The sequence below is a fragment of the Mangifera indica genome, chromosome 14 (genome assembly GCF_011075055.1).
Source record: "Mangifera indica cultivar Alphonso chromosome 14, CATAS_Mindica_2.1, whole genome shotgun sequence".
NCBI lineage: Eukaryota > Viridiplantae > Streptophyta > Magnoliopsida > Sapindales > Anacardiaceae > Mangifera > Mangifera indica.
In genome coordinates, this window is record NC_058150.1 from 3478392 (window position 1) to 3505656 (window position 27265).

At 34.0% G+C, this 27265-nt stretch overlaps 1 protein-coding gene and 3 pseudogenes across 1 annotated transcript; 2 read left to right on the forward strand and 2 right to left on the reverse strand.

The window, feature by feature from the left end:
- Nucleotides 1–34: 34 nt before the first annotated feature.
- Nucleotides 35–2821, reverse strand: LOC123196072 (annotated as a pseudogene).
- A 3344-nt stretch (nt 2822–6165) lies between these two features.
- LOC123196061 (probable methyltransferase PMT9) lies at nt 6166–10452 on the reverse strand. Its single transcript, XM_044609947.1, is given in 8 exon segments — nt 6166–7153; nt 7448–7668; nt 7773–7885; nt 8368–8889; nt 8892–8961; nt 9052–9234; nt 9311–9475; nt 9971–10452. Coding segments are annotated over 8 exon segments (1836 nt in total). The 5' UTR covers nt 10217–10452; the 3' UTR covers nt 6166–6837.
- A 4460-nt stretch (nt 10453–14912) lies between these two features.
- On the forward strand, nt 14913–19260 carry LOC123196062 (annotated as a pseudogene).
- Nucleotides 19261–20195: 935 nt separating this feature from the next.
- LOC123196537 lies at nt 20196–25819 on the forward strand (annotated as a pseudogene).
- Nucleotides 25820–27265: the final 1446 nt, after the last annotated feature.

Below are 27265 nucleotides of genomic sequence, written 5' to 3' on the forward strand. Positions count from 1 at the left end.
AAATAATCCAGATGCATTAAAATCTGAACTGGGATTGCTCTCAAAAAGATTAATACTGTATTGACGTATTCAGTCAATGTGGTGTTCCTAAGCTTATAGATTGTGAGCTGGACAGAGACCTTGGAGTGGGATTGTAGTTTTTATGTGTACTGAAGTATCGGTCCCCAAACTCTTCCATCCCTGGGAGCACTTGAGCATGTTCATCCAGTGATGCATCAATCTCTGATGTCACAATTTTCAGGTTCGGGAATTTCTTACAGACGGCATGAATTCCTTATGGTGCCTGCAGAATAGATAGATTTAAGAATAGAACAGGAACAAAGTCTTGAAAATAGATAGCAAAACATCAGTGACTTACGGCAATAAGGTTGAGAAAGATGATGTTAGAATCTGGAACACCCTTGCGGAGAAGTAGAGATATGGCTTTGACAGCAGAGTTTCCTGAAGCCAGAATGGGGTCGAGCAATAGCACATGGCGGCTTGAGATATCTTTGGGTAGCTTTTGATATATTAACTGCAGCAATATTGTAAGCCAAATAAGGTGAATGTTGTAGCTATATGGTCGATGACAAGGGAGAAAAGAGACACGGTAGATTCCATGAACCTGGGGCGCATTGTTACCCTCCCCATGTATGAGGATTTTGCTAACTTTGATCCTCTTACAACATGCCCTTAATGCATTCTCCATGCTTTCCCCACTGACATCAGAATTATGTTATGCATCTCATGAATTATGTTTTCAGAATCAACCCAGAGAATTTTTTTGTTTGAACATTGATGTTAAAGATTTGTAAATTTAGGATTCATGTATAATAATGGAAAAAGGAAGATGTACCTCCTAATATGTGAGACCCCACAAAACCTTTTACAGAAAACAACTCCAGTGTGTACTGACCCTGTTATAGGATAAAAAGCAGAGATAAAGGAAAAGTATTATGCACATTGCACATGAAAAAGATGCATATTGGATGATGAAGTATTCTGGTGGACTTGAATTTCACTTGTTTGGTGTGATCAGTTCAGTCCTGAAAGAGTGATTTGACTCAAATAAAGTTTTTTCATCATCAAAATTAAAGGTAATCTGGTGATAAATGATGAATACACTGTAGCAAACTGCGGGTACCTGTTGGAGTAATGACTTGTTTCTCAGTGAAAGGAAGGTGTCCTAGACCATGCTCTTTGCAACTTAATTTTAAGTTTTTGCTGTTATTATTCATATGCAGCTGTTCACCAAGCGAATAAGTCGATCCGCGTAGAAAACATAATCATGCTTTCTTCTATTAGCATCTCGTATTAGGGTGTGCATACCCTGAAGCTGGACCGAGTACAAAAAGACCATTAAGCTTTTTTAGTTCCTTTAAAGCAACAACACAGAATTGCAGATAATTATATTACAGAAAAATTCAATGACATAGTGAAACAATATTTGAATAGTTAAAATTGACAACTAGAAATGAAGATAAATAAAAATACCTGAAATGTTGAGAAATTAACAAAAACATTTGAATATATTTTACACAGGTCATGCTGGCCAAGCTTTGTAGGGGTATGTTGAACTATCAACTCAATTGCTACATTGTTGTCGCCCCCTCTAGGGATGATAATGTCTGCATGCTTCTTTGATGGCAGTATATATTCTTCAAAACTAGGCTTTACAAATCTAGCATACTGCAAATTTTGGAGAATAGATTATTGAGATATCTGTAATATATAGACTTCGGCATTTACGTTGCAATAGAAGCTCACTAACTTGATCAAGCACATTTTGGACACCTCTTCCTCTTTTGACAGTGTCGCATTGGATTCTTCGTGCTAGATGCACATCAGAATCTGCACTGGGGAAATTACTATGCTGATCATTGGTGACATATCATAATTAGGTGGAGAAAAAATGGATTCTAAAGCTGCAATGAAAATCAGATGCAAGATTGAAAAAACCTCAGGATGCGGCATGCATTTATGTTAATCATGAGCATAGTGCTATATACATTAATATTTACATAGTCCAAATTTGAAACATCTGATGATTATGCTTAATGGTTCACCATAAAATGCACTGCCCAGTTTCATTGATTTTTTCTCAGCACATTGCTTGACTTTACAGAAGAAAAATAAATTAAACAGATGAAAAATTCAGAGAAACAAACCTGTGTCTACAAAGATCTTCATGTTCATGAGTTCGCGAACACGACAATCATGAAGTACTAGTATTCCTTCCAGAATAAATACATCTGAGGGGTTAATCTACATTACAAAGAACAAAAATCATTAAGAACAGTTTTTAACCGAAACTATGAGGCATCAACGCATCTGACGCTTCAGAAAAATCCTTTTGAAAGCCTGAAAGTCTTCCAATTATATAGTACCTGACGTGCCCGTTCAGTGCTTTTATGAGTCTTGAAATCATAATTCGGGATGCTAACTGCTTGCCTCTGTTTCAATCTCTCCATGCAAGAAAACAAAAGCTCTGTATTGAAGGCATCTGGAATGTAATCAAAGAATGAAATTAGCGTAAGGACTTTGATGATACTCTCAAATGAAAAATGTACCTGGATGATCAAAGTTGTACTCATGAACATTTCGCAATTGCTCATCATTGAGAGAATGATAAAACGAATCCTGCAAATATCCCATACGTCAAATGCATTCAGTGTAAGAGGATTTTGATCATCTGTCATTTATACTCCAACTGATTGGAGGACATGGTGAACTTGAAATTACTTGATTTACAAGAACAACACGTTGATCGTGGAGCTGGGAGATGATCATATTGCAGACGGTTGTTTTCCCAGATGCGGTTCCACTAGCAACACCTGGGAACATCAACATTTTAGTATTACAACATGAAAATAGATCAGTCAAAGAGGAACAAGAAAACCAAAAGGGAAAAAAGATGCATTACCAATGACAAAGGGTTGTTTGGGGGACATTTTTTAATGGACAGAAGAGTTGCTTTTCATCTTACGAGTCAATTCGGATGCAGAGTCCATGTGTTGTATTAAGATATAATGACAGTTAGTATTCAGGTTTTACAGTGAAGGTGGGAGTAATTTGATCCTGTATATCGGCGAATTGGAGAACGAAGCAAGCGGAACTAACGGAACACTGAAATTGGCGTGTCAGTACGTATAAATAATTATTTTGATAACTATAAATAATTAATATATTTAATTAGATATAATAAAAATATATTAATATATTATATTGTTTAAATGTTTTTGGTTATTTCTAAAATATTTTTATATTTTTTGTTATATTAATTGAAAATAAAGTTATTTTTATCTTAAAAAATTAAAAAATAAAAATATAATTATAATAAAATCAAATAAGGTAATACAATTAATAAAAGATAGATTACCAAAATAATTTTTGTTTATTAAGATCCAATTAGCCTCTAGTGTTTTACTTTCTATTCCTTAATTCAATTGTAGTATTATCATATTTATTTTACCTTTAATAAACTAATATAATTGTTTTGGTTTTACCCGTAATTCTAATACGTGCTTTTGAATTGCACCTTGAAACCATTTCTAGTGTAAAAGACTCTCCATTGGCCTGTCATTCAATTTAGAAGGTGAGTTCTTAAGAACTTTTGTTACCAATTGTTGTAATTCAAAATTTTATGTAAGTTAAGTTACAGTGACAACGTTGAGAATCTGAAAATGAATCTTGATATCAATTACAATATAGAATAATTCAAACGTACATAAAATAAGAACACAGAGAAATTTTTAACATTATATGTTATTAGTCGGTGTTACAATATGAGATATCTTGAGAAAAATATAAGTGAGTGAAGATAGTAACAAAGTATCTTATAAATGTTCTCTCGCCTTTTTCTTCTCTTTGTGTTGGTCTTTTATCACTCTTCCAATGTTTCATGGAAATAAAAAGTTTATGACATGTTATCCTAAACAGAGTATTATTGATAGTAATTAATGCAAAAAGATGGCGAGAAAAGAACTCAAACGAGTGTATCTTTAAACACATAATAACACAACATGTAAAAGATTTATGTTATTAAGAAGTCAGAACTCAACGTATAGATATTTTTTAAGATACGAAATTTAACTCGTTTAGGATAGGAAACTTACGTTGAAGAAGTGTCCCATTATGACAAACTTCTAATTTTAAGAGTGAAGAAGTCATTTGATCAAAAGCAACTTGCTATCTCTCTTTGCACACCATTCTAAAGTGTGTGCCTATTTACACCAAACAGTAACAACTTTCAATGTATAATTCTTAACACACAACCACAAATCATGAATGTCACCCCAACAATAAGATTTGAGACCCTGATCCCTCTTGGTGATTGTTCATGTCGAAGAACCACATCTTCTCAGACAATTATCACTTATTTTTACCAATATGAGCGTTGCTAGATGCCTTTGGGTATAGGATCTCAAATCCTTTCTAGAGCATATAATACTTGGGCAAGTTGCCTCCCACCAAATGCTCTCAGTAGAAACAAGTTACTTTTGAGCATAACGCCCTAGAGTCCTATACAATATGCTACACACAATGAATTTTCGAGTGTTTCTCAAAGCAGAGATGAGAATCAAGTAAGATCTCTTTCACTGTTTAAAGACACCGTTTGCTCAACACCCTCTTGTGTTGACACTCTAACCAGTTGGCTGGGCAACGTACTTGCCAAACTTGTGGATTGAATGGTTGACTCATAATACCATTTCTGGAGTAAAGAGTTTGTTTTTTTTCTCGAAATGACGCTGTTTACTCAACTCTCTCCATCATCTAAACGGTCTTGAACGGAGATGCAACCTCTATTTGTCAAACCCAAGGTTCAGGCTTTTATCACTCCATAATGGCTCAGCGTCTGACCACAATAAGTGAAGTTACCTACATTTTTAAGCCTGAAGGATAGAATGACAATCAATAGATAGTTTTTTGACGGCCAAACGACTATTTCCCACCCAAGGTTTAGCGTTTTCTCAAAAGTCCCCCCTTTAACTATGGAAACACCAAACACCCACCCATGGCCGGTTAGATTTAACCAAACCCTAACGGCTGAAAATTTTATCTCCTTTTGCCCCCCTAAACTTTAAAAACTGAAATTTTCCCCCCGCCTAAGTTTTAAAAAATGACAGTTTCACCCTAGGGTTTGGTTTTGAAATCTCCGGCGACCTCTCCGGCTCCGTTGCCGACGGCCGCTCCCTCCGGAAGCAACCTCTCCTTCCGGCGATCTCTTTCCTCCCATTTGGAGGTCCGATCGGCGCTCAGAGACGCCGTGGGAGACGAAGACTTCGTCGGGAAGACGAAGTTCTTCGTCTTCCCAGACGAAGCCGATGCCGTCGTCCTCGTCTGGGAAGACGATCGTCTTCCCAGAGGTCTTCTTCTGGGAAGACGAAGAACTTCGTCTTCCCGACGAAGTCTTCGTCTCCTACGGCGTCTCCGGGCGCCGATCGGACCTCCAAATGGGAGGAAAGAGATCGTCGGAAGGAGAGGTTGCTTCCGGAGGGAGCGGCCGTCGGCAACGGAGCCGGAGAGGTCGTCGGAGATTTCAAAACCAAACCCTAGGGTGAAACTGCCATTTTTTAAAACTTAGGCGGGGGGAAAATTTCAGTTTTTAAAGTTTAGGGGGGCAAAATAGATTCTATTTTAGTTTATTTTTAATATTATAGCTAAAATGACGATTTTACCCCTACCACCGTTAGGGTTTGGTTAAATCTAACTGGCCATGGGTGGGTGTTTGGTGTTTCTATAGTTAAAGGGGGGACTTTTGAGAAAACGCTAAACCTTGGGTGGGAAATAGTCGTTTGGCCGTTTTTTGACACGCAAAATAGACTTCTTGTTAGTAAGTGTCAACCTTTGATGTCCGAAATTTAATTAACGATCAGTAGGTTAAGCTGACATGCATGGTGCAAAGTATTACAAATATATTTTTTAAACGAGAAATCTCACTCAAATTGGATCATCACTTTTGAGACCGAACCAACTATACTAAACAAAACAAAGTCCGAATCCAATAATCAATTTTACAACCACTAAACAAAATAAATCCAAAGTTTAATTTTGATATGTTCTATAATCAATGGAACGACACACTGAATTGTTAACATTATACTTAGAAGATCATGAATGATTGACCTACCTTCCAAAATGATGGGTAATTTTTTCGCAGGCCACTCAAAAATTAACGCAGCAAAATCTCCACAAATTAGTAAAGTTCTATTTATAATTCGCAATTCCATGGTTATATACAGGCGTCTATCTCCACTAATTTAAGATCCTGGCAAAACTAGAAGAACCACTGGAGATAGGAAAATAGAATCCAAGAATACCTGCAATTAAATTACACTAATTACTTTCTAAGTAACATTAGTTGATATGAAAAACATACATCCCACAAGTACAATATCCTCCAAGATATTACATGTCTGCTTCTGTTCTTCTTGTTGCTTTTGGCTGCTTGAGACTCTTATCTCTATACGGCTGCAACTTCTGAGATATAAATGTACTGCAAGTCTGCAACCCTTTGTATATGAAGCTGTTGTAGAATCTTCATCTAGCCGGATAGAAAAAAAAAATAACTGTATCAAATGCCAACTGTAGGCAGGTCCAGCTTCAAACTCATTTTATCTCTAGTGAAATGTGAAAGATCCCAGAAGTGCGATCAACATGGCTTCAAAGGAACGAAGATGTACATGAACTTTATAACAGGAACTAGAGTATTAAGTTTGAATAGACATAACATACTCCAAATTTTCTTGGGGGAGGATGAGAATTATAAAAGAAAGAGAAAGAACAATCCGTTTCAAAAAAACCCCTCGACGTTTCAAATTGCATACATGACAATATACCTGGCAGAAGAGGCCAGTTTCAGATTGCCATAACACCATTGTCCCACAATTTCTTTCTTGCAATCAAAACTCTTTCTTCACCAGAGGAGAGAGCATCAATCCTTGGTTCAACTTCTGATATCCAGCCATCCCACCTTAAGGCAGTCACAAACTTTCGGATATAGTTTATTATAGAAGGTTTGTCTCTTATAATTACATATCCATCTGGCCGCAGCATTCTATCCATTTCAATTAGTAAATCCTCTATTCCACAACCAAGCTCCTCAATCTCTGAAAATACTTTCCAGGCATGAAGAAGATCATATGTTCGAGGATAAGTCGAGAATGCTTCACACCTATATCATTGACAAAGCAAAACTCAATAACTCATATCCAAAGCTTTATGAATAGAAATTGCCACATTATTTAATTATGCTCAGGGAAATTATACATGGCCGACTTTCCAAAATAAAAAGGTATTTTACTAGAAATAATATGTCATAATGATATCAATATATATATGTGTGTGTGTGTGTGTGTGTATGAAACCAAGACAAACAAAGACCAGAATAAAGCATGTGCAAAATGTCAAAACAAATTTTGGAGTGGAAAATTCATTACGGATGAATTTGTCAAATTAAAAGGCCTACCAATCATGAACAGTTCCAATGAGACCTCGATCATAAATTATCTTCAATCTTGCAGACATGTGGAAGGGAGCAACATTCATCACCCAAACATCTTTATCTTTGAGGGCAGAAGCAAATCCCCCAAGGTTAGAGTTCATATCCATAACATTTCTTAAGGAATTTTTCTGTACAACAGATTTCATTTGCTTCCAATACTCAGTCACTCTAGCTAGCCATATATTCTGCATGAAATAAATTCTTGATGAATAAAGTGATGAGTAATAAACAGAACAAAGCAGGATACAACAACACCAAACAATGTTCTCAATCAATGTCAAAAACTTACAGAGTCTCGGCGGAATTCCTCTGGGCTGACACCAATTTCTGCTAGTCGAGGGGGTGCTGCAGTAAGCCTCATTGGCCAAGGAACTAGTCCACTACCTTTTTCCTGGTGCATCTCTGTCAAAGAAGAAAAAAGGTTACTACAAGCACTGATAAAAGCTTAAAACAGAAAAGTTAAAGAACTAGAGCCTATCCACTAGCCCATGTTGCACAAATAAATGGACATCTGGGCACAGTAATGAAAACAATAGAAATCAGTACTAAGTTTTCCTATTCAAAACTCCTATTAGGGAACATTCACAAGGGATTTAAAGATATCTTGATTCAGGTTTACAAGAGAGAAGTAGAACATAAATCATATTCTCCTATTCTCCCTGGAAGAAAGACAGAGGACCGATGAGTCCTTCCAACCCAAATTTCTAAAAACTATAGGACCACAGAGTACGCTGATAAGTTAGACAAGAGCAACAACTTCAATCTGGATATAATGTATTTCATGTGATAACAATAACAAAAGTTCTGCCAACAACACAAGGAGAGTTTTCAAAATTATCTACAAGTTAGAGCCTGAACAACAGACAGAAAGTAGTGTTACTTACTAGCTGAGTAAGGGAAGATGCATGCTTTCATGAGCACATTCCATGTAACATCCGGGTCATCTTCAGGCCCACATAAAGGAGGCCGCGTTCCAGGTTCTCTCTTCAAGTAACAGCTATTGCTTACTGGCTTTGCCCATATAACAGTCTGGTCTTTCTTGGAAACAACTCTCCAGCACATGCTTCTCAGAAGATCATACATAGCATTCCAGATTCTTCGATTTTCTGGATCATGTGCATAGGCTTCAGGAGAAGAATACACAAAATACCCTCCTGGTCTTAATAATCTGTCAAGTTCCAATAAGAGAATCCCATCTCTCTGAAGCCAATCAATCCGACATCGTGAACAATGTGCAAGTTCAAATGATCTGCTTGGATAAGGAAGTCGTTTAGTTCCCAAGACACCTAGAGTTGATGGAATGCCCCTCTCCAGTGCAAACTGTATCTGGTTCTCGTGTACATCATTAGGTGCTAAGGACATAGCTACAATATCATGGGAAAGAAGATAGGCTCCGAAACTTGCAACCCGCAACCCACATCAAGAACATTCCTGATGTTTCCGCCATTGTGGAGCTTATCACCAGGAAATTTAAGCATCTATACCAGTATAATGATTTAAGAATTAGCTTAACAACAAGGAAAACATCAATATATTTTATATCATATTGAAACAAAACAACCACATACCCTGGAAAGAGCAACAATGTACTTGTCCGCTCCATCATGGAAATGGGTCCCTCCACCAGGGAAATTTATCTTGTCTCCATTTACAACCATCCAATGCTGATCTGACTTCTCTTCTGCCAGATGTGTATGAGGTATATTAGCCTTCCACACTTCATCTCTGCTTGCTGGCCACTTTATAGGAATCTGCAACTCTAAAAACTATCTTGTTGGAATAAAAGACTAACTGATACCAAATACATAAGTGACAAAAGAAACTAACCTTGTAACCCTTTGGAGGTGGAACCAGGCAATTGTAACGCCGCTCTGGAGGTGGACAATGCCGCTCATAATGCTCCATTAATGTCAAATTAGGCTTTAGTTTTAATTGATAAATAAGGTTTCTATCTAGACATGGTATCAACTCTGAATATTTCATATCACAGATCTGTAAAAACATGAAATGGACAATTTCAGCTAATTAAGAAGAAATTTACACAAAACCGAATTTGCCCTTAAAAAGAGTTGAGTGGGTAAAACAAACTTATATCATTCATATACTATCGAGTGGAATTAATATAAATTTCTACGGCATATACATTCATCTTAAAAACCAAAATGAAAGCAAATACATGTATAACATAAATCTAGGGATAAGCTATGAAGAATGTGATACAATGCTCAGAAATCCCTCTCCTCTAACCTGAGAATTTTCTCATGTCAATTCACTATCGCAAATTTCTATCCAACGAAACAAAATTGATGGGCAGAACACAATTATCTACATTAAACGAGTCCAATTATCAAGTTTTTCCAAGATACACAAATTATTTTTTGCTCAATAACAAATTCTTAATTGTTCGTTAATTTGTAGATAAATCAAACAAAATAAACAAAAAAAAAATCTCTTTAAAAAAAAGTAAAATAAAATAGATTTACATACAGGGATGCTTTTGGGCACTTCAGGATTGAGCTCTTGATCTTCAAACAAGTCATCAAAATCTTTGTTCCCTGCAAAACCGCCTAAAACCGGGTCAGATCCATCGAAAGAATCATCGTCCGATCTACGGAGTCCCGGGGCCGAAAACGACCCGTAGTACAAACAAACCAACCCAAGAACAACAATGAGTCCGAGAAGCACATAAGTCACTAGCTTAGAACTATTCATTTTCTCGCACTTGTGCTTCATTTCTCGACTAGGAGTCAAGAACCCAACCCTAACTCAGCTCAGCGCGACTACGAGAGAGAAAAGCCTAGACCAGACCTGACGTGAGACTGAGAGAGAGTGAGGAACTGTGAAGTTGTAAGAACCCCACGGGCTTTACTTAGTCATGAGTTATTCTATTATCTACCGCCGGCGGGACCCTTTGAGTTCCGCAAAAATAACGTAGTTTGATTCGCTGATTGGGAAAAGTAGCGCGTCGGCAGCCCGTAGTTTGGTCTTAATCGTAAAAAATCCGATAAAATTTGAAAATGTAACACTCAGATCCTTATAAATTGATAACTTTCCGGGGACATTTGGTTAGCCAAAGGACTTATTCCCACAAAAGATTAATGTTTTCTCACGTTTTTATTTTCCATATTGAAAAACTTTTTTACTTATTCATGAATTATTAAATTTATTAGTTTTAAAAATAAAATTATTATTTTATCAATATATTATATTTCTAATAAAAAATACTAATATATTATTTTAATAAGATAAATTAAAATTTATCTTATTAAAATAATATATTAGTATTTTTTATTAGAAATATAATAATCTTTTTGGCAATATATTTTTAATGATATTTTTTATTTTTAAGTATAAATTACTAGTCTTAACTAAATTACCCTTATTTTCTTATAATTAATATGATTTTTTTAGACTATGAAAATCATAGGGACTAAAATGTATTTATATCGTACTTATCGACTGATGATTAAAGTTGAGAAATGATGAGTTGGGATTGGAACTTTTGACTATGAAAAAAAGGTGAAAATGAGAAAAATGAGAATTGAATTGAAGGAAAAGGATGGAACGGGCGTTTATAGAAGAATTTTGTGGAATGTGATGTGAAATGAATTGAATTGAAATGGATGCTGCGTACGTGCCACGTGGAGCACTGTGAGATGTAGGGCTCGTGTTGAAACGTTCGTGCTTTTTGTAGAAATAGAATGGCTTATAGGCTTATAGGCTTATAGGTGTTTTTGCATTTTGGAATGGCCAAACGACAATTTCCCACCCACCCAAGGTTTAGTGGTTTCTCAAATGTCCCCTCTTTAACTATAGAAACACCAAACACCCACTTATGATCGGTTAGATTTAACAAAACTCTAACGGTAGTAAGGGTAAAATCATCATTTTAGCTATAATATTAAAAATAAACTAAAATAGAATATAAATTTGTTCCCTTAAACTTTAAAAACTAAAATTTTTCCCCAGCCTAAGTTTTAAAAAATCACAGTTTCACTCTAGGTTTTGGTTTTGAAATCTCCGGCGACCTCTCCGGCTCCGTTGCCGACGGCCTCTCCCTCCCGAAGCAACCTCTCCTTCTGGCGATCTCTTTCCTCCCACTTGGAGGTCCGATCGACGTTAGAGACGTCTTGGGAGACGAAGTTCTTCGTCTTCCCAGACGAAAACGAAGCGTTGTCTTCGTCCCAAGGCGTCTCCGACGTCGATCGGACCTCCAAATGGGAAGAAAGAGATCGCCGGAAGGAGAGGTTGCTTCGGGAGGGAGAGGTCGTCGGCAACGGAGCGGGAGAGGTTGTCGGAGATTTCAAAACCAAACCCTAGGATGAAACTGCGATTTTTTAAAACTTAGGCTGAGGGAAAATGTTAGTTTTTAAAGTTTAGGGGGGCAAAAAGAGATAAAATTTTTAGGCGTTAGGATTTTGTTAAATCTAACCGGCCATGGGTGGGTGTTTGGTGTTTCCATAATTAAAGGAAGGACATTTGAAAAAACACTAAACCTTGGGTGGGAAATAGTCGTTTGGCCTTCTGGAATTTACATATTTGTATGACCACCTCGACACGTAAAGAAGTGGAGAAAATATAAGGTCAGGGACTTACTCCGGCCCAGAGTTTATTATATTTTTAAATTAATATTTATTAAATATTAAAAATTTAAATATTTTTTTACACAATTAAAATTAATAAAATTATTTAAATTTTATAGATAAAATTATTATTTTGAATAAAAATATATTAAAAATAATAAAATATTACTTATTTTCTTTTTAAATTTAAAAAACTAATAATTTTTTTTCTAAATTAAATTTTAAATATTACATATCTCCCTTAGAGTTTCTTTTTTTTTTTCTACATATCTCACTAGAGTTTTTTTTTTTCTCTCTCATTTTTTAAGTTGAAAAATAGGAGGGTGAAAAAAGAAAAAACCTTTTGGAGGGAGGGGGAGAGGAGAGGAAATGTAATATTTTAAAGTTTAATTCAAAGGAAAAATAGTTTATTTTCTATGAGGGAAATAGATAATGTTAATTAGTTTTGTTAATTTTAATTCCCATAAATCGGTGTTTGAGTTTTTAATACTTAACATATATTAATTTGGGAATACAATAAACTTTGGATAGAAATAAGTCCTTTGGCCAAAATATAAAGGCGAAAAGACTTATTCCCTTACCGTTTAATTTATTAACAAAATTTTATTTATTAATTTTAAAAAATATAAATATTTACTAATCATCTAATTTTATTGATGGATTCTATTAGTTTGATAATAAATTATTGATTTATTCATTTTAATATAATGACAAGGATGTTGTCATCTCAACTCGTTCATTTAGATTAGTGAGTTATTGTTAGAATTCAAGCTTAAAACTTAATCATAATTAATGAATAATTTAGATGGTGATTAAGGTTTTTAATCTAGAATGGTAAGGATTGAATCGTAAAATTTTAAATTTATAAAAAAACTCAAACTATCATATTTAAAATTTCACGTGAAATTAAGAGTTTTTTCAAAAAATGTGAATAGTAAAATTATTATTTTATTCTTATAATATTAGATTTTTTTAATGGGGTGAAAATTTTGATAAAGATAATGCAAATTATATATTCAAAGAGTGAATAAATGTTTTAAGGCCAAAGCAAGGCGGAATTAATCACTCCATATGTTGTTATTATTATATTTCGGGGTGTATACGGATCAAATCGAATTAGAACATCCTTTAGTTTAAATAAAAAATAGTTTAACTTAAGTTTGATTCGAATTTATCAAATCAATATTGAGGGTGGTTCAAGTTTAACTCAAATTTATTGTTCAAATTAATGACTCAGATATATGGTTTGAATTTATGATTTATTGATAATATAATATTGTTTAACAATTATTTCACATAATTTAAATCAAATTACAAGTTAAGTTCGAACTGAATCGAGTCATCTATCTAACTCACACATCAAACTGAACCAAATTATCTCTAACTTAAGTTTAGCTTAATTTTCAAACAAATCAAATGTCTTAACTCGAACTTAGTTTATATTTGAAATAAATAAATTCGAATTAAATTGAATAAAATTAAGCAGACTTTAAAACTCGAACTAACTTGGTTAGGGCAAGCACTAATTATATTTTAGATCTCATGAAACAAAACTTCATTCCAATAATTTTATGTTATCCAAAGTTTTTAAATATTTATACCAAATCGACAAAAAGCATGTTCTACCTCCTACCCAAAATATATCTACAGACGAAATCTATGAATTGACCGTTTAAGCAAGTTCAATTCATTGACACAAAAGATTATCGTTACGTCTCTCCATTTTGTGTGTCCTGAAATTCAAACTATACATTGAGGAATAGGCCGAATGACTATTTTCCATCTAAGAGTTGATGCAAATCCAATTTCTCATCTATTAATTATTGAAAATATAAATATTTACTTATATGTTAAATTTCACTATTACTGTTAAAAGTAAAATTGTTGTTTATTAAAATATTTAAAAAATCTAAAAATTTATCATATTTTCCTCTTTAAATTTAAAAATCTAACAAATTTCTTCTCATTCAAGGTTTGAAAAGTCAACATTTCTCCTTAGAGTTTTTTTAGCCACCACTTTTAGAGGTCGGAGATGACAACAATGACATTCTCCCTCCCTCTTGGCTTCTTTTTTAGACGTGCTCTATTTTTGGCTATCATAGGCAGAAGAAACTAGTCAATGAAGACGAATTGTTCATATTTAGATAAAGACACAATTCCGTGTGGCCTAAAGTTTGGTGGGTTTTTAGACCAGGCATGTGAGGATGATTCAGCTCTTACCAAATTTAGTGTACATAGTGAAGCAAATTGTTTTCTACCCTTGAAGAGTTCGAATTTCTTATCTATCAAATGGAATATTTACATAAAATAACTAAATAATTCAATATATTTGGTAACAAGTAATTATATATGGTTAAAATTCTATTTTTTGGTCGATGATATATTTATCTTTTATTAAATAATAAAATAATTTTATTATATTTTTAAATATTTGGGTAATATTTAAAAAAAAATATTAGTAATAAGGTAATAATATAAAAAATAATGTAATTAATAAAATTTATATTTTAACAAAAATATATATTATTATTAACATAAAAAAATTTAAAAAAGGTAAAGAAAATGATAAAAAAGAAAAATTTATATATAAAAAAATATAAGTTAAATTTATTTATGATATATCAAAAAATAAAATTTTAATTTATTTAATTTTGTGATTATAAAATTAACTACTAAATTTAATAAATTTAAGATTCTGATCAAATATAATAATTCGATCCGTTTTCAAGTAACTGGCGTTTTCGAGTAAAATAATATGTCAATATTTTTTCTTTTTAATTGTTGTCACTTTCTCAGGCGAAGACACGTGTTTATCTTCTTCCTGTTCATCTTTTAATTATTGTCTCTCTCTCCCCTGTGACAATCTCTTTCTCTCTCTCACTAATTTTTAAAGTTTATTTGCTTTTGTTTTCCAAGGACGAAAAGCTGAGGGAATCTCCTCCACTCACTGTACGATCAGCTTCTTGAGTTGATACGCAGACTAGCAACTCACACTCGCCTCTTCTTCGCTTCATGGTGGCTACTCTACTGGTTCCTTTACTCTCTTACGTGGGTAAGTCATGTATCTAAAGCCCTTTTTTTGGTCTGCTCTTTTGCTTGATTCCTAAATGATGTGAAAACAAGTGACGAATTTTCTTTGGAACTTTTGATTCTTTTGTTACATTTTCTCTAGGCTTGTTATTTAAGGTATATTGTTTTTACTCTTTAGAGCTTGATTTTGTTCTGTTGGGTTTACCTGATTCGGTGTGCTGAAAAGTATGTATTCTTAAGAAAGAGGAATTGGAAGAATGTAGAGTTTTCTTGGAAATTTCTTTCCCTTGCATTGCCAAACACCCATTTATTTCTTTTGAAAGGTGATTTTTTGCGAGGCTTTTGCTGTTGATTTGGATTTCTTGATTTGGCCCCCATGGTGTATCCAATAGTGAAAGGGAGAAGTGGGTTGTTTTAAGAGTCATTGGGGGAGAGAATTGAGAATTATTCAAGTAATTTTTTTCTTTTTTGTCGGATAGCAGAAGTTCATATTCATTTTTTTATGTTTGAGCTCTTCTGCTGTTTGCTTTATAGGTATTGATTCAGTCTGGTGTAATTATTTGCGTGCCGTGCTGTGAAGGAGATAAGTGGATTTTGTTTGAAATTAGTGAACTTCTGTGGATAATTTAGTTGATGGGAGCCAGAAACTCAAGGTCCAGTTGGAGGCAGAATTCATGGGGTTCTCACCATGGGTATTCTCATTCACCGTATGGTCAAGAAAATCAGAATTGGGGTTCTCAGCCACAATATAGTCAAGAAGGTCAGACTTATCCACCCCAGCAAACATATTCTTCACAATGGTATAATCCCTCTTCTGAACGATACAGTGGTAACACAAGGAAGCCTGATAGGAGGTATTCCAGAATTGCTGACGATTACAAGTCCTTACATGAGGTAATATCACATACTAGAAGTACTTAAGTAGATGAACTAGGCATTTATTTTTTATTTTCATGTAGTTCTGAATTCCTCTCTTTCTTGGTATGATAATTGAATGGCTTTTACGAATTCTAAAATGATCCATCTTCCATCATTTTGACTTGTGACATTCTGTCAACTGCGTATACAAATTCATTAACCTTCTGTGTAGGTGACTGCAGCTCTTGCTCATACTGGCCTTGAATCATCTAATCTCATTGTTGGCATTGATTTTACAAAGAGCAATGAGTGGACAGGTTGAAATGGTTCTTCAGTGCTTTATATATGTTATGGCATTATTTAGCATTCTAAAGCTAGTTTAATAAATAGGTGCACGATCATATAACAGACGAAGCTTGCATCGTATTGGAGATGGCTTAAATCCTTATGAACAAGCAATATCCATTATTGGGAAAACCTTAGCTGCATTTGATGAGGATAATTTGATTCCGTGCTATGGATTTGGGGATGGTATGCTTTCTTTCACTGTTATTTTTATTAATTTATTATTATTATTTTTGTTATAGTTTATTTGTCAGAAATCTGTGGTTGATAAGCATCACATTCTTGTAATGGTAGCATCAACACACGATCTAGATGTCTTCAGTTTCTTTCCAGATGACAGATTTTGTAATGGATTTGAGGAGGTGTTAAGTCGGTATAGGAAATTGTGCCTCATTTACAACTTGCAGGTTTGGTCTGTATCCTTCTAGTAGTGCCATGTTTTATATTCTGGAGTACCTCTTCAAGGTTAGTTGTTTCGTTCCTGTATCTTATAGTTTTTGATTTTTCATGACAGGACCAACGTCATTTGCCCCTGTAATTGAAATGGCCATGACCATCGTTGAGCAGAGTGGTGGTCAGTACCATGTATTATTGATAATTGCTGATGGGCAGGTATTTACCTCAAATATAAATATAATCTTAGATCTGTAAGCAAATAGAGGGATGGATTACTATGATCGTAGGTTATTCAAATTGAAAATGAATTGGAAAAAGAATCGAACTTCTGGTTACAAAGCTGATAAAATCCTGTTATTTTTACCATATGTGTTATGCAATAATAGGTGATTTATCTTAAGACAGTTGGATCTTTGTTATAAGTTGGGGTTGACCCAACTTTGATGGTTGTCTCAGGTAACTAGAAGTGTTGATACCGAGCCTGGCCGATTAAGTCCACAGGAGCAGAAGACAGTTGAGGCTATAGTAGAAGCCAGGTGAAATTTAGCTCCTTAAGTTCTTGGCATTGGTTTGTTTGTCTGACTCTTATCTTATTTTTATTTTGTTCTAGTAAGATTCCCTTGTCAATTGTTCTAGTTGGGGTGGGGGATGGGCCCTGGGACATGATGAAAGAATTTGATGATAACATCCCTGCCCGAGCTTTTGATAATTTCCAGGTAGGTGTCTGGGACATGATTATTTCTCTTTACACTTGTCAGCTAATTATGTAACTTTCTAGTGGTACTCACATTTTGTGTGTGTCTGCATTTTTTCTAGTTTGTGAATTTTACAGAAATAATGTCAAAGAATCATGAACAATCTCGAAAGGAAACAGAGTTTGCCCTTGCTGCTTTAATGGAGATTCCCTCTCAGTATAAGGCAACAATAGAGCTTAACATACTGGGGTAATAAGTGATTCATCCAATCGTTATTGTTATTTTTGTATATATATATATGTATCGACATAAATTTCATTGTCATATATCACTTGCAGTCACCGGATGGGAAATGTTCCAGAGAGGGTCACCCTCCCTCCACCTTTATATGGTGCAACAACTGTCAGCAGGCCAAAACCTTCCTATTCTACCTCTACTAGTTTCAAGCCGAATGCTCCTTATGAAAGGGACAGTCAGCCTGTCAGCTCAGCTCCTCCTGTTACAAGTTCTACATATGATAACCAGGTATCTAGGTTTTTGAACAGAATGATCAAATTTTTTTTATAACTTCCTTAACAAGCTGCCATTGGACGGTAAGATAGGAATTAGAACATGTTGGGGAATAGAGCGTTAATGCATCAAATCCAATGAAAATAAAGGATGCTTGGTGCTTTGTCCTTATTGCATGATTGTTATTCCTTCTAGCGGTTACTAGAAAACAGCTCTTCCCTTAAACTAGCTCTTTTCATTTTGTTAAGATGAGTTACCCCATTCCTAACATGTTCCAGTTGTGTTGCTTTAGTATCTGTATTCACTTAATGTTGGAGGCTCTGGATATTGTCAGTGCAAAAAATGGTTAGCTATAAGAGAAAGAGGCAAAAAGTTTACAACATTGCCAACTAGGCCATTTATTTTGTTAAATTATAATGAATTTTTTATTGCATGTAAGGTATCTTTGTGCTCTGCTTTTACCTTAATAAAATCAATTGTATCTAGACTAGTTTATCAGATTCTGAGTGAGGCTTTAGATTTAACATCTGCCAGTTAATGTCTGAGATACTGTTGTGATTCTTTATGACTCCCAGTCAGTTTGCCAGAAAAAAAGCAGATGTGCAATAAATGGACAAATTAACATTTAATGTGGACTTGCATCTAGATTGTGAGCTTCCAGTGTCTGCGCTTGTTGCCTTATAAACTTCTTGTTTGATTATAACATTGATAAATATAAAGTATTTATTGTCATGAAGGTTGACTATGAATGTTGGGGCTAACATTTCTGTTGTTCTGGACAGCTTTGTGTCATTTGCCTCACTAATGTGAAGGATATGGCCTTTGGTTGCGGTCACCAGGTAGATCCCAACTTGTATTCCTAGTTTTTTTTTGTGTCAGACGGTATGAAGGATATATACTAAGAGAATATACTGACACTCTTATTTTCTGTCTTCCTTTTGTCAGACATGTTGTGAATGTGGACAGGACCTTCAATTATGTCCCATATGTCGAAGCCCGATTCAGACCAGAATTAAGCTCTACTAAGCTACATATAACCATGTTTATGAATTAATTACTTGCAGAAATTCTTTGTAGTTCATCAGCTATGGATGAAAAGCATATTAGGCTTGCTTAATTCAGCTTCAGATTTCTAAGAAAAGAAAAGGAAAAAAGATTCTTTTGTCTGTTTGTTAAATACAGGAGATAGCTAATGTACATATTATTTTTTTTCCTTTTTATTATGTTCATTTACATTCAGTTTTTTGGCTGATGAATTGTTCCAATTTAGTTTCCTTTTCAATGGAAGATTGGTGCAGTAAAAGCTATAAAGATTTATGGCTGTGATACAGCTGAGAAATGGAATTTGACTTATTGAGCAGATTGATGATTTGCATAAATAATGTGGGCTATAGGTAAAGAAATTTACCGTGTTTTAGTGAACAGTTAAAAATTAGGTCAGGCTGAGGTTGGCAGCATGGCATCAATTTCTTCTTGTAGTTGGTAATCCTCTGGTGGTGGCGGTGGGGTTTTTTATTTGCCCACATTGTTTGAAATGGCTACCCAAAAACTCTTTTACTCTTTTATTTGCTTTTTTGTGCTTCAGGATGGTGTAAACAAATTGAATTCGAAATCTAACTATAATATCTCTCTTTAAATACATACTCTTGAGGGAATAAATGTTTTTTGCATTAAGTGGTTCAATCAAATTTGTCTGAATTCCTACAATTTACGTTATAGTATTTTATAATTGTTCGAATGTGGATGAATGGATTTGAGTAAAGATCCATATAATATATGATTGTGTTATGCAATTGATTTCATTTGAAAATCTAATTAGATTCTTAAAACGAAGTGCTTATAATATTCCTCCTCTTATATCATAGTATGAGGTGATGGAAGATGGGTGTAAAACTCGTCTTTGTGATTCATTTTGTATTCTAAAGTGACTAATAAAATAATAATAAAATTATGCATACATATTTTTTATGTACAATTTGAAGTATAGATAATGTGTCATTATGTAATTGAATGATTTTGAATTTAAAATAAAATAATACCTATTCACTGGATGACATATTATTTATGTATTTAAATTATGTATTAAAAATATATACACATAATATGAGGAGAATATTGCTTGTCTTTGATGGTTTTCAATAATTATGAGGAGCATTTTAATAATTGTAAACAAACTTTCCGTGTATTGAAGATTTCACAAAGGGCATTTAGAGACCCTAATCTCATGCATCTTGGGCCGATATGGGCTTCTAAGTCAGCAACTGAGTGGGCTTCTTCATTATTATTGGGCGGCCCATGAACAGGCCACAAAGACGACGCTCATTAGCATTTAGCACAAAGTGGCTTCTTCTTCCTCGTTGTAAAATCTTAAAACCCTTCCTTTCACTGTCCTTCCGCAATGAGACTCCTCCAATCCATTTACGGTAACGTTACATCACTTCACAGCTCCAATTCCATTCCAGCTTCTTTCATTTACAATTTTTTTCATTCTTTTTTGCTTCTTTTTGAGCAGGTCACCACAGATCACTCGGCCGAGCCCTGAGCCGCGGTTCTTGAGTGCTTCAACGGAGGAGTACGCCAGGAGAAACTACGCGAACAACGTCTCGGAGTACAACTCCGTTGTTTCATCTCTGACTGCTCAGAGAAGGCATTACTTGTTGAGAGACGCTTATGATGATATGATACTGGACGGCGTGCAGCCTACGCGCGATGTTTTTCATTCGCTAATTTTAGGGACTATGAAAGGCAGCCGCTTACAGGACGCTGTTTTCTTTAAAGATCAAATGAAAGCTGGTGGTTTACTTCCTGATGTATGTTCGTTTCTTTGCTTTATTTTAAGCAGTTTTGAGATTATTAATAAACTTTTCTGTGTATGAATATTAGTTGCTTCTATAATTTTTTGAAAATATTTTTTCAAATTATGAAAATAATTATAAACTTGGAGGAGTCGGTACTGGGGAAAGTGCGGTAACATTGAAGGTTAAGTGGAAATGTGAATAGATGATATGGAGCAGCGTGTACAATGTCACTTTTAGGATGTTATCGGATTGATTCTCTGGAAACATTTTTTAAGAAACGGTTACCAAAAGTTTTTTTCTTGTTGTTTATATTTAGAAAATGGATATCTTTTTGAAAAAAAATGAAGTTAAATGAATGCATTCTTAGTTGTCCTGAAAGTTTTTACTGCCAAATTTTCTGTTACTGTGTTTTGTTACATACTTCTGTTTGTTAATTGTGATAAATCTTTTGTTATAGGTATCTTTGTACAACTTTTTGATATCAACCTGTGGGAAATGTAAGAATTCTGAACAGGCAATTCGGGTATGTTTGTGTGTTAAATTTTATCAGAAACTAAAATCAGATTTTATGAAGTTCTTATATTTTCAATTTGCCTCTTTTAATGAAAGATCTTTGAAGAAATGAAGAACGATCAAGTTAAGCCGAATGGCCAAACGTATGTTTGTTTACTTAATGCATGTGCAGCAGCTGGCCGAATAGATCGAGTGTATGTTCCTTCTTTACCAGTTCAACTCTTCTCTCTTTTTAGTTCAGTGGCTATGTCAGGTCCTTAGCTCAGGGTTCTACTGAACAGGTGGGCTTGGGTTGTATGCAATACATCAGTTGGTGGTCTGTGTTCGTTGCTTGTTAATAAAAATTTAGAATGCTTTCTTTACAAGTTAACAATTATTTAATGTTGCTACTTGGTTCACTGATAAATTTAGTCATTTATATATGGTATTTGTTGAGGTCATCACTCTTGAATGTGATAGCTAAATTGCATATCGTACTATGTATCAAAAACCAAATTTATCAATATCATGTATTATATTGTAGGATATGCCTTTTAAAAAATAATATAAGAAAATATTAATAAGATAATAAAAAAATTCTAATTGACATGTTTAAAAAATATCACAAAAACCTTTGAAAATATAAAATTTCTCATATACACCATTCCTAGATCTTCATTTTCTTAAAAAAGATAGATTAATCTATACTAGTAATATGCATGGTATCATATAATATGTATTGTAGTATACACTATATGCACTGTATTGTACTAGTTTGATATACTTGATAATACATATTGTTTTTCACTTGTATTGTATCATAGGATATATATCATGTATTGTAGGATACTAATAACCATGCTTTTGACCTTGTGGAGGAAAAGCAATTTGGAGAGAATTGCTTTTTTTTTAAGGAGAAAAACATTGTCATTAGTTGGTGATGAAAGCGTCAACCATCTAACCTTGTGCATCATAAAAATATGTAACTACTGTAGTCTTTTTGTGCCTAACTTCTTGAGCCTGTATCTGGCTCATTGATTGAAGGCTACTATCATGTTGTGTCCTGTAATAGGCTGCTCTGTCAACCTGCCTTTGTTCATCCTTGTGTTAATTAAATTTTACAGGTATGCAATTGTTCGTGATATGACTGCAGCTGGTGCTGGGTTAAATAAGTTCTGCTATGCTGGACTTATAGCCGCACATATGAATAAGAAACCACAAACAGATGCTACAACCGCCGCCAAAGTAATTTATAACATTTCCATCTGCTTTGAATATGAATTCATTTTGCCTTTAAAAGCTTTTCTAATAGCTTCTTTGTGGTGAAAGATTATTGAGTTTGTAGAAGCATCAAAGGGTTGGTCATCTGTTGAAGCATCAAGTACCAATGCAGAAAATGTAATGATGGGTGTTTCTGAAGAAGAATTGTACAATTTACCTACAGCTGATTATGTGCACAGACGAGGATTTGTGAATAGGCAACTAACTGTATATCATTTTGCATTTCATGCTTGTGCTGAGCTTAGAAATGTAGAGGTAGTCTCTCACATTATAGCTTGTTTTATCATCACTACATGATGAAATTTCTGCCAGTTTCTCTCTTCCTTTTTGTTACTGTCTGCTTTTCGCTCATACATTGAAGGTTTTGTTATATTTTGAATGCTCTTCATGATATTGACAAGATGATATCTGTGTCAGACAAAGGGTATGATGTCATATTACTTCTACCAATTTAGAAGTGCTGGCCCTTCATTTCTACGTTAGCAATCCTCTCTCTCTCTAATGGCTATAAATTAGTCTGTACTTGTACCATATTTCTTTTCTGATTTTGCCGAAGATTAATGAGAAAACATAATAATTTTTATGTGGAAGCAGCCTTTAAATTTGTTTTATCTCTTTGCCAGATCTTTTTTTTTAATTTTTTGAATCCATGGGTTTGTCAGACACATTTAAGAGTTCTTGAAATGTAAATATATGTCTTATGCCATTTTGACACCAATAAGATCCTATGCCTTATTTTTTATATCATTATGAAAGGATTTTAGTCTAGGTTTTAAACATACTTAACTGTTCACTAGAGGCTTATAATAACTTTTGAATGAGATTGTTGAGGTTTCTTTTTCTCGCTGAACAAGCTCATCTCGAACCTAGATATTTGAGTGGTAATATTTTGTTAAATTTGTGGAGTATTATTTTATTGGTTGGTTTGTTTATTGTTGAGCTTGTATTTGCATCCTATGCATGCACAAATTATAAGCATGATCTTTTGGTGGTTGTGGAAGGGGTGCATTCTTACTTATCCAGCTCCAGTTTAAAAAAAAAAGGAACAAGGAATTTTGCCTGCGCTCTCTAGTTTTAGCAAACTCAAAATGTCACCAAGCTATCAACTTTTTCATGACCATTAGTACTGTATTTTTATGCTGCATAAAGAGTTTGCTGCCAATTTTTCCCTGTTAATTTTTGCATATTCTTTTGTGTTGTGATAGGCAATGGAAACACTTTTGGAGATGCTAAAGAAGGAAGGAAAAGTTCCTGATGCCTTTATTGTGATGCAGACAATGAGGTATAGTCGTTGTTAATTAATTACTGCTTAATTATTCGTTTCATACCTAGAAACTTCTCAATCTTTCCTATGGTTTCATTGAGGTCTAAAGTATTGGGGCTATTTGCGGATCGTACTACTGGGGTAGCCAGGAAACTTGTGGGTCATAATGTTCTAAGTTTAATCTTATGGTTGAAATTGAGGCCTTTTGCCTCTTAAGTCTAATTCTTGGAGTTCTCAGCCTTGTTATTAACATACCTATTTGTTTGTGGTATATATATTTGCATACAAGTTGTTTAATACTGATTCATTTGTTCATTTTATGGATTATCAAATGATATCTGATTTGATTCAGAGTTTCATTATTTGAAATTTCTGTTTTTAATTATTTTGTAACTGGGAAATGTTGCTTGCTATGTCAGCAATTTTGTATACTTCTGAAAACTTGAGCATTTGGTGTATATATGTGGAGATTCCTTTTTGTGTTTTTTTCCTGCTATTGTTATGAAGTATGTTAAGTTATTCTTGAGCTATTAGGTGAATGTACTAATCAGTAATTAGCCATACCAAAACACTAGTCTTCATTGAGTATATTTATCTGTTCAATCTTTAATTTGCGCTTTGACTGTAAGAAATTTCAAAATGTCTTTAGCTCAATTTTCATTTGGTGTATCTGCATTCTGGAGACATTGATCGTGGTCATAAAACTTTTGAAGACTATATAAATTCAGGGAGCCTCCTGTGGCGGAACTATATGTGGGTGAGTTCTGTAATGAGAATATATCTGCAATTTCCTTTTTTGATTTGTAAGAAACTACGAAGTTCTTGTGTGAGAAAACGTAAAGAATACATAACGTTTATAAGAAAGTCTAAATAACAATAAACTAAAAGTCATGCAAGAAACATCCAACTTGGCAAACTATACCATATCAGCTTGTACTATAATGACAGGAAACCTCCTCCTGATTCAATTGAGTTCAAAAGAAATAAATAATCTCAAATTATTTTGATATTGATGGCCAAAGGGCAGCTAAGGCAGTACTATCCTACAAATGTTTCTATATGGAGTTCTTGGGCTGTTCCCTGTTGGTTTCAATTTGGAGTAAGAGATATTGAAGGATTTTTTTGTGTAACTACAGAGGACAAATATATCTGTAGTTGGCTAAGATATTTTTCTCTGTTAGTTCGGGACTTCAATTTGTGGCTAGTTTGTTGAAAATTGCAAGATTTACACAATCTAGTTTACTCACTGGCTATTGTTCCGTATTTGCTAGTTCAATTCATTTGAAATTATTTAGAACAGTAAGTTGGTATTTACCTTAAAATTGACAAGCAATTAAGATGATTGTGGAAGAACAGACACTAATCTCTAACTTGTGTGGTGTAGACACTTGTAGAGGGAGCCATGGTTGGGTATACTCCCAGGGGCATGCAACTTGCTCAGGACACATTGGTATGCTAAATTTTTTGTTTTTTTAATAATTGTTGATGTGTTTTTAGTAATATGATCTTTGTCATGGCCGTTTTTTACTCACTATATGGTTTTTCTCCCGAATGCAGGTAAACATGAATTCTAAGAACTACTTCTTGAACCCTAAATGGGAAGTGATCTCCTCCTTGCAGCATCTGGTGAGAAGGTAAGAGAATGTGATGGTTACAAGATGGGATTCCTGTTGATCTAAGATGATACGTATTGATCCCCTTTCATTTATGTTTATATTGTCTATTTTATGCAGACGGGTGGATATACCACTGCCAATTACATTTGGGACCTCATGCAAGCTCGCAAATTCCTCTATTATACCTGCGGTGGAGCATTTTATAATGGCTTGAAAAGTAAGTCTTCTTGCTGTAATCAGTATTCACCAGAACTTTTGACATCTAAATATTGTCTCTTTAAGAGTTTAATCTACACATAATCTTAGGCTAGGCTTTTAAAGGTTGAAACTTTCCTAGGTAGGAGAAAAGGAATTTAAATTAGACTGAAAAAGTTAAAATTGTAGTGAGGATCTACACTGTCGATGACCATAGATTCTTTTTCCTATTATCTTTATTACCTGGAAATTGCAGGAACGAGAGGTACCTGAAAATGATCACGGCTGCTATTAGTTGCTCGTACCTATGACGATTTACGTTCAAAGATTTGGAGGGTTTGGACGGCAGACACAGTAGTTGCCTGAGATACAAGGAAAAAACTCGTTGGAGCCTCCAACGTGGTTTGTCATGAACAGTTTTGCAAAAGCCAAGCCCATAATGTCAATCTCAATTCAACAAAATTTTGATGATAACTAAATCCAACGCACCTATTACGAGAAATTTTGAAAATCTTTATTTGTTATGATTTTTAACATAATTAAGGGCTAGGTTTGTATTAAATCGACCAAACATGTGGTTCCTGATTGACTAGAAGTGATATTTAGGTGTGTTTGGATAACTAATTCTTATTCAGTGAAGTTGTTGCTAGAATTTTTTGAGGTCTTGGAAATAACAAAAGTCCTCTCGTTGGAGTTTTAGCTTAGTAGTATTGAAATTTTTGTTATTTTAGAAAATTTACGATATTTTTTTTGTTATATTATGTCATTTTAATTATATTATTCGTTACCACATTGGTAGCATAGGCTCATGGAGACTCGGTGTGGGAAGCTTGTGAGGGGTATCCAACTTTGTGGAATTCCGAATAAGAAATATAGACAGATATACACCGGAAAGTGAATAGTTTGGTCGATATGGTATTGTTTAGACTTGTTGTTTTTTTAGGAAAAAAATCATAAATTGAAATTAAATTATTTTGGTTGTATTGAATCGAATTAAAATTATTGATTTATCAGACTAAATTTTGGTTAATTGGTTTTAAAAGAATTTTTAAATGGTTGCTTTACTTTATTATTTTTTAATCAATTATTTGAAAATTGGGCTTATTATTTTATTTTTATTTTTTAATTTTTCTTAAATAGGTTCAGATTAGTTAATTGAATTTGAAAAATGAACAAGCCGGTAACTATTGAAAATCAATTTGTGCTATTCTTGAATCGTTGTCTAAATTAGTTTTTTAAATAATTTTTTTATATGACTTTTTGTTTAAAATTAATTCAATTTGATTATAATTATTTTGAACACTTCAAAAAAAAAAATATCAAGAGTTTTTGTTTATACTATTACTATTATCTGAGTAATGAAAGTGAAGAGGACTACAAGTTGTAATATTAAAATAGTAATTGAATGCTTTACCGGTGTGCAAAAATTGGTGACCTAATTGACGCCATCGTAATCTTATGTAGGGGGACTAATTTCGTTTTAATTATGATCGAAATTGAGGGGAGTGAGAGTGACTCAAAAAATAAAGACAATTCTTTATATTCAGTAAATTCATGACTCGATTCGTACCTATTTTCTATTTATGGCTTTTAAAAAGAGATCACGTTCTCTGAGACAGAGAGACTGCTTCTTCAAACCAGGGGACTGATGGTCCTGATGAACTAAATCGCACATACCAGGTTAGGACACAGTGACCCGCTCTTTATAAGCTTACAAAA